This window comes from Nycticebus coucang, chromosome 3, assembly GCF_027406575.1.
Source record: "Nycticebus coucang isolate mNycCou1 chromosome 3, mNycCou1.pri, whole genome shotgun sequence".
Classification (NCBI taxonomy): Eukaryota; Metazoa; Chordata; class Mammalia; order Primates; family Lorisidae; genus Nycticebus; species Nycticebus coucang.
The window spans coordinates 125292075-125300345 of record NC_069782.1 but is presented as its reverse complement, the minus strand read 5'-3'; the positions used below and the strand labels follow the sequence as shown (position 1 = coordinate 125300345).

General features: G+C 34.6%; 1 protein-coding gene across 3 annotated transcripts in view; it reads right to left on the bottom strand.

Annotated features, from left to right (window-relative positions):
* Nucleotides 1-709: 709 nt before the first annotated feature.
* Nucleotides 710-8271, bottom strand: part of ZNF518A (zinc finger protein 518A) — a 31451-nt gene continuing 23889 nt past the window's right edge. For all 3 annotated transcript variants that reach the window (XM_053585702.1, XM_053585705.1, XM_053585704.1), the window contains 3 exons: nucleotides 8187-8236; nucleotides 7524-7642; nucleotides 710-7395 (listed from right to left, as the gene is read on the bottom strand). In XM_053585702.1, the coding sequence (XP_053441677.1) occupies nucleotides 2809-7272 (4464 nt within the window). In that variant the 5' untranslated portion in view covers nucleotides 7273-7395; nucleotides 7524-7642; nucleotides 8187-8236 and the 3' untranslated portion in view covers nucleotides 710-2808. The remainder of the gene's footprint in view (nucleotides 7396-7523; nucleotides 7643-8186; nucleotides 8237-8271) is intronic.

Here is an 8271-nt window from a genome sequence, read left to right as displayed (position 1 = left end):
GGCTTTTAGAACTGTAAGGCAAGAAGTACGCATTTCAACATTAGATTTTACTGACGTGGATATTCTGATATGTATTTTTATAGTGCTGCAAATATGAACAGGATAGTTCCTTCTTTCTCTTCTTTATTCACAGCAGGAAATACCTTATATTTATCTATAACAACAGAGCAGTTCAACAGTATTGCTGTTAAAGTAGTTAAGAACATATAAGCTGCTCTATGGTTTACCTGGCCAGCATTATCTGTAGTATAATTATGGTAAATGTTACTTCCCTCAAGATTTCATTGAATTTTTGAGGAAGAAATACCCACTTTATTTTGTATAGTCACTAGCATTAAATACATACACACCTTGAAATCTAAAAAAAAATTTTTTTTTTTTGAGATAGTTTCACTATTTCACCCTCAGTGGAGTACCGTGGCATCACAGCTCACAGCAACCTCAAACTCTTGGGCTTAAGCAATTCTCTTGCCTCAGCCTCCCAAGTAGCTGGGACTAAAGGTGCCTACTACAACACCCAGTTATTTTTTGGTTGCAGTTGTCACTGTTGTTTTAGCAGGCCCGGCCAGGCTCAAACCCGCCAGCTTCGAGTGGGTGGCCGGCACCCTACACATCGAGCTCTGGGCGCTGAGCCAAAAGTGAAATATTTTCCACTAAAATCAAGTTCCCATTACCCATTAGATTTTAACACAATAAAAAAATTCTAGTGTAAACACAAACTTAAGATAATTTTAATTGAAGAAAATGTTCATTACAGAAATTAACAAGGCTTACCAGTCTTTAAACACCATATACATTATTAATATATACTGTATATCTCAAATTAACTCCATTCATAGGCTCAATTTAGAAACACAATTGAAACATTTTATACAAAAAATACTTCACTAAGAAAGTAGACAAACTGCACAAAAACAGTACAAGTATAATGTGCATAGCAAGATAGCTTGAAGCATCTATGTATGGCTTTCTTTAAAATAAAACTATTAGGGGAATGGACCCATTTGGGACCTACTGTTACAGTTGACATATTGTAAACTGTTTCACATCTTTTTTAGGCACTTGCTAACAATAGTGTTCAATCCCTGAAAAATGAATTTACCTAAAAAAAAAAAAGGAATCCTACATCTGAAATGAAAACCAAGAAAATAACATAAGTAAAGTCTTATATATTCCTTTTAAATTAAACAACCAGTTTTATTAGTGCATGCACAGAACTAAACTGAAAAGAGAAAGGATTTTTTATCAAAAAACTATCTGTGCAAAATTTACATAAAGGTACAAAAATATGTACAGATTTAATTTCTGTTATATACAGAAAATAAGCCCTGAAGTTTTTATCCAATCAATGAAAATGTCATTAATACTTAATAGTAACACGTAACAAAATCATGTAGTTTAAATTTTTGTAATACAAGAACTCCATTATCCAACAATCCAACAAAATTTGATACAAACTTACAAGGTGAAAAGTTTAAATCTATGATTCTATTGTCATGGAAACATCCATTTTGAAACTCTGTTAGGCCTGTCCCTTAGGAAGCTGTCCTAAAGTTTTATCCTCTGTCACTGGCTGCACTACTAATATTTCCCCATTTTCAAATGCCAGCAATCAGTATGTATTTCCTTTGGGTTGTCCATCATACAGAAATTTGCAAACCAAAATTGTTTGTACTAATTTGGACAGGTTCAAACAATAATAGTAAATACGGACAAAAATATCATTTGCTTCAAAACATTGTTTCAGTAGAAAAACTTTTAGTTTTGGGCAGTGCCTGTGGCTCAGTGAGTAGGGCACCAGCCCCATATATTGAGGGTGGCAGGTTTGAACCCAGCCCCTGCCAAACTGCAACAAAAACAAAAACAAAAACAAAAAAAAAAAAAAGAAAGAAAGAAAAGAAAATTTTTAGTTTTCAAGAAAAGCCATTCCCTTGGAAGTGCTTCTATTTTCCATTCTTTTTAAAGGGATGGCAACCAAGAAAAAAAACTGGCTATTTGGTTTATGACGGATAATTTAAATCAGATAAACATAGTTTTGTGCAAGGGATGACAGGAGAATATAATCAAATTCAGAAATATGGTTCAAGTTTACAACTGGACTTTAAATGAGACAGAGTTTAAATTCTTTTCAAGACTGCCCATATACTACAACACTTGACATAGCTATTTAGAAAGAGAAAATCATCTTGGGAGGGTGTTCCAATTTCTACAGGTAAAATGATTTCCTTGCCAAAAACTCTTCAAGCATTATATGAGGTGTAACTGTAGAGAGTTACACGTACTTTCAAGGGAGCCCAATACCCTCCAAAAGAACTGTATTTAGCACATGCAGAGTTAACTTCTTTATCCAAACTCTCTTATCTTCACAAATAACGAGAAACTCCATTTTCACTGTGAAAGAGCTCTCCATCTTTGGAGGAACTATATTCATCAGATTCCTAAGGCTGGTAGAAGAAGGGGGGGTTATCAGTCATTACCCTCTCCTTAAAGAGTCATGATAAAGAATTGGGAAAATTGTTTTATCAAAATTTTCTTTAGCCCTAACTTCCCAAGAGCACGTTAAAAAAAAATTAAATCAAGGTACATCTGTGCTGTGATTAGTTTCTTTTCAAACTTATGTGTGCAGGCAGTGATAAACACTTTCAAATATCACACATAAAAACTTTTGCTCTTCCAGAGAAATATAACAAACTTTCAAAATATTTCAGATACTATACTGAAGTAGAAAATGTCTGCATTATGGTAATTAAACCAATTGTTTTCTTCTAAGGTAATTTTACTTTTCTTTTTCTTAGTAATTACAGTAAATCATTCTAACATATTCCAATCTCGAGTAGCTTCCATTAAATGTCTCTGCCCATGACCAGCCCAAATATCCTGATTGTCAAATATTCTACCACAAAACCAACAGTTGAATTTAGCCTTCAAAATATTTTCAGAGGTAGTCTTCACAATCTGGTAATTGTTTTTACTTGTCTTCTTGAGTGTTAATTTTAGCACAAACCTTTCTTTCACAGAACTAACAGGTTTAAAAGTTTTGTGTCTCTTGGAAAAATAATCATATGTTGCTTTGGAAGGGTTAGAACAAACTGGATTCAGTAAAGCATTGATAGTTCTTTGTGACAGTGAAACCTTAAGTACACGTCCATTAAATTTAGCAATAGTTTTCATTACATTTACGACTTCTGGTGCATCTACATCAGGATGATTCAAAACTACAACTGGTTGATTTCTCCTAGGGCATTTCACAAGCTGGTTGGAACTAAAAGGAAAAAGCCGCAAAGTTCTGACTGAATCTTTTGGAAGTCTAGGTCTGCTAAATCCAAATGTTCCATGGCCATCTTCAGGTTTAGACTTTTCTTTACATTTTCTATGCAATCTTGGTTTTTTCACTGGAGGTTCTTGGTAACTATTCCTACACTTTCGTTTATAGTTTCTATTTCTAGATAAAAAGGTAACTTCAGAATCCTTACTCCTTAAACGAGTTTTTACTCTTGAAAAATTTTTTTTAGAAGCCTTTTTTCTATTAAAGTTTCTGTCCAGTGTAGAATTTGTTTTACATCTTAAAACTCTGGTCTCTGGACAGTCACTGACACGTACTTGTTCCCCAGATGATTCTGGGCATGTTGCTGTAGAAGTTATCACAATTTCATTTGCTGGCATCAAATCATCTTGTAAGAAGGATAAGGCATCTTTAGAAGATTCTGGCTCTTTCTGCTCTCCTCCTATAGTCTGATTAGATGGGACATTGTCTTTCTGCAATGAGGATGCAGAGTTGCTTACTGACAAATTATTAGCAGCAGTCACATTTAAAACAGGGTTAAAAATTTTCAGCAATATTCTTTGTGGTGTTCCTTCAGGTTTCTTTGGCTGTATATTTTGATAGTAAGTACTATTTTGGACTAATTTAGGCTTAAGCAGCTCAGTTGTATTTGGCATCACACACTTTAAAAAAACAGCTTGTTTGCCACCAGGCAAGAGTGTATAAAGAGGTGGTTTTGGAAAAATCTCATTCTGCTGTTTCACTGAATCCAAGATATTCAACTTAGTGCCCTGATGCTCAGATAGCATATTAGGAGTAGGAATAGCTTTCACTGCAGAACCTGCTGATGTTTTAATAATATAAGGGCCTTTTAATGACAAAGGGTTTTCTGAGCTATTTTTCACATTCAAACAATTGCCAATGCTGGAACAAAGTGCAGGTGTGAGACAATTATTGTTTGGTTCTACCTTTAAAAAAGGTGTTTTGCAAGGCTCCATAGTCACAGTTCCACAAGCTTGAGGACTCTCAGTTTTGACAGTGGAAACATCTTCAACTTTCTTACTATTAAATGCAAAAATCACCCCAGGTTTCTTGTTTAAAATAAGAGAAGCAGGTACACCTTGCATACTAACCAATGGAAGTGGTCTTCCTGAAACAACGTGTAATCCAGGCTTGTTAGCAACATGCAATGGCACAAAAAATCCTTTTGGAGTCTGAACAAAGAAAGTTTTTCTTGGTTCTGAATTTAGAAATGGGCTCTGCATATAGAAAGAGCCTAGATTTTGTGTAGTGGCTCGTAGTTTGTCTTTTACAAGCTGCTGTGTTATTATTGCATCTGATTGAGTTTTAAGTAATGTGCCAAAACCTGAAATTCTAGGTGTCTTCTCTGAGTCTTTCACATCTTGTGATACTGATAACACTTGTTTTTCTTTTCCATTACATTTTAAATTCAGGTCACTTGTGGGCACATTAACACTCACACTGTGAGGTGAAACTGGGAAGACATCTTGCACTTTTAAGTCTTTCGAAGATTCAGCTATTTTGCCTTCTCCCTCCTGTCTTTGAAATGACTGGTGACAATTAAGTGGGAGGTCTTTATGTGGAGTGTTACTAGAATCTTGTTTTACATCAGATTTTATTTTCAATACATCTTGAAGTAATTGGTTTATTTCAGGTGGCAGAAATTCTGATGCCTGTTGGCTCTGGAGAGAGAAAACAGATGTGATTCTAGGCATCATTGGTGAATCAACACTAGAAATGTCATCCCATTTAGATTTTTCAATCACACTTTCTAAATTTTGATTTTCATTACTGTACAGGTTTTGTTCAATGTTTTGTTCTTTTCCTAAAACACACTGTTCTTCAGTTTCAACTTTAGTTTTTAAAGTTCCATCTTTATCATTTAAAAGGCTAATAGACGATAACAGGCTATCTGGTTTTGAGCTCTCCTTCCTCACTAGTGATAAAACTGATTCGCTAATTGGTTGTTGCAGTGCTGTTTTGCTTGATGAAGATTCTCTTTGAGGGCTGTCACAAGTTACTGTTCCTGAAAACCTAGGATGTTTATTAAAATTGTTCACTTTTGAGTAATTATGAAAAGGTAATGATCCTTGGCTGGAGGATTCAACAGGTAACTCAGAATTTACATAATTAATGCAATAGTTATGCATATCTCCACTGTTGTATGCAACTGGTTTGGTAGTATGGTTGACTTTATCTGGGCTTTTAATGGTGGTATTTAATAGCTCAGGGTGACTCTGAGTGATATGATTTCCCCACAAGTCAACATTATCTCTTGTTTCAACTTTTGTGGTCAAATTCACTGATGGAATCAATTCTGATGTTGGCAAAGAAGAGACACTTTTTTCATAATCCAATGTTTGACGCATATTATTCCTTTGACATATCAAAGCCATTTCTCTTTCTGACACTATTTTTCCCAGAAGTACAGGAGATGAACATGAAAATGGAGTAGCTGTTTTCATATAAGCTGGGTTACTTAACTCAGTTGTTACTCCTGTTAAAAGCCCAGTGGTGTCCAAAGTCTGGGGCTGCAAATCAGCAGTACTCTCCTTTGTAGCACCTGACTGTGAGACTGGTGAATGTAAATTCTGTTTATTGATAGGCAACAATTTTATTACAATGTGCTGTTTTCCATCCACCATCTTGAAGCCCATAAACTTAGGACTGTAGTTAGCAGGAATTGCTATTTTATTATTTTTCACCATCAACACTGTAGGTCCTTGTACAGCAGTCTTCAGGAAACCGGAAGTAGCATTTGATCCCTCTTCAGCTCTGTTACACTGCCCTGGCGACAGAAGAGTTGGCTTCTCTGACTCTGATACAGGGGGCTTATCATTATTCACACAGTGTAGTCTTTCCTCCTTGTCTTCGCTCAAATGCTTTTGAACGAGATGGCTCTGGTCTTCTGATTTAGTCTGTGTTTTGTTCATTTTTTTAAGTCCTTGAGTGTTTTTTTCTATACTTCTGTCACTTCCATTGTTAATTTTCTTACGTTTCCAGAATGTCTTCCTTGAAGCACCTATTTTATATCTCTTCAGTATTAGCTTAAGTCCTGAAGTCTTAGCCATCCTTTTTTCATATTTGTCTTTCTCTAGTTTTTCTTTTGCATATAGATGTTCTTTGTGCAAAGTTATAACGTGTCTTACAAGGTGTTCTCTTCTGGTGGCACCATAGCTACAATATTGACAAGTGAAGGGCAAAGTACCAGAATGAACATAAAGGTGCTTCTGAAGTTCTCCTTTGGTATAACATACATGATGGCATTTATCACATTTATAATGAATTTCATTATGCCTATGAATGTGCTGAACAAACGTGCCAACATCCTGGGTGGAGAATTTACACTTTTCACATTGAAAATTACCATTAACACAATGTGTGGATGCAAAATGTTTTGTCAATTCCAATAAAGTATATACACTCTCATTGCTACAAATGTCGCATTTTACTAAAGTGCTTCTATGGGTTCGTCTGTGTTGTTTAAATACCTGGAAATCATTTGCCGAAAAACTGCACATTTCACAAGGATATGAAGGTAATTCACCATGGTGCCACATTTGAAAGTGTTTCTGCAAATCATTTGGACTATATCGAGTGTTGTCTTGGCATTTTAAACAGTTAAAATTGAGTATTTTTGCAGACATTTTTATACCCTCTTCTTCAGCTCTCTCAGACTTATGAAGCAACATACATTCTTCTACACAACTTATAGTCTTTATACTAATAGATTTTCTTGCTGTCTGTGATTTACACAGAAAAAATTTTCTGTACTTATCAACTTCATGTTTTGACAGGACTTCATTTGGAATATTTACCTTCGGCAAATCAATTTTCACATCTTTTAGTTTGTAATGAAAATTGCTTTCTAAAATTTTTGGTTTAGGGTCTAATATGATAGTATCAATTATCTCACTTTTCACATCATAATCTTTGTTTAAAGTCGTCTGCTTTTCATCACAGAATAACTGTTTCTGTTCAGATGGCATGATTTAACCAAAAATCCCTATTTCTTTTTTCTGAAAATTCTTGAAGTTATCTGTAATTTAAACAGGAAATGATACTGGGCTGAGACATCTTCAGAATACAGGATTTTTCCCACATTAACTCACCTAAAATTAAACAAAGAATTGAAATTTTCATCATAAAATAGTAAATTTCACATCTTTAAGTTTATTTTGGTATAAAGAATGTTAAGTAAGCACATAAATTTAACTTAAGTATTTTAAGAACAGCTTACCAAGAAGTTTTGAAGTAAAGATAACACTAATCTGGAAGTCAGGAAATGCAAGCTGTATTTCCAGCTCTGGTATGTGACACTGGGAAAGCTTCAACTTCTCTGCACCTCAGTTTCCTCATCTAAAGAAAATCACAGCTGGGTAAGTACTTTCAAGCTCTAAGATTTTCATTTTAAGTTGATACCACAGTTTTTAAATAGGATTTAAAAAAATTTTACCAAGTGAGTCCTGAAAACTAAAGTTCAAATTTTACATATATGATTTATCCATGTACCATTACCAAATTTTCTCATTAACTGATCCTATTACCTTGTGAGAATCTCAACAGATACCTCTCCAGATTTTCTAGTTCCTCAAGGATAATCTATGTTTAAAATAAAAGCTTCATTCATCTAACAAAAATAACAACAAAATAAAGACATTGTCTGCTTTCTAAAGTTATCATTACTAACTGGTGAAAAAGAACAAAAAGAAGGAATCCAAAGGAATAGCACATTTCCCCAGCATAGTCCCTAAGTCCATCTGCTTAATACCTTTCTGATTCCCTACCATTTTTGCCTTTTTTTTTTTGGTCCCTAGAACTCTGAGAGATAACAGCAAGGAAAGTCTTTGGCAGATTAAAATGTGCCCATCACTATCCATCTCCATTAAATTCAAGCACTTACTGGTCAATGTTACTTTACAGAAATCTCAATCTCTGTCTTAGTTACTTCATCTGTAAAACAGGGGAAAAAATAATTAGTATTTCCC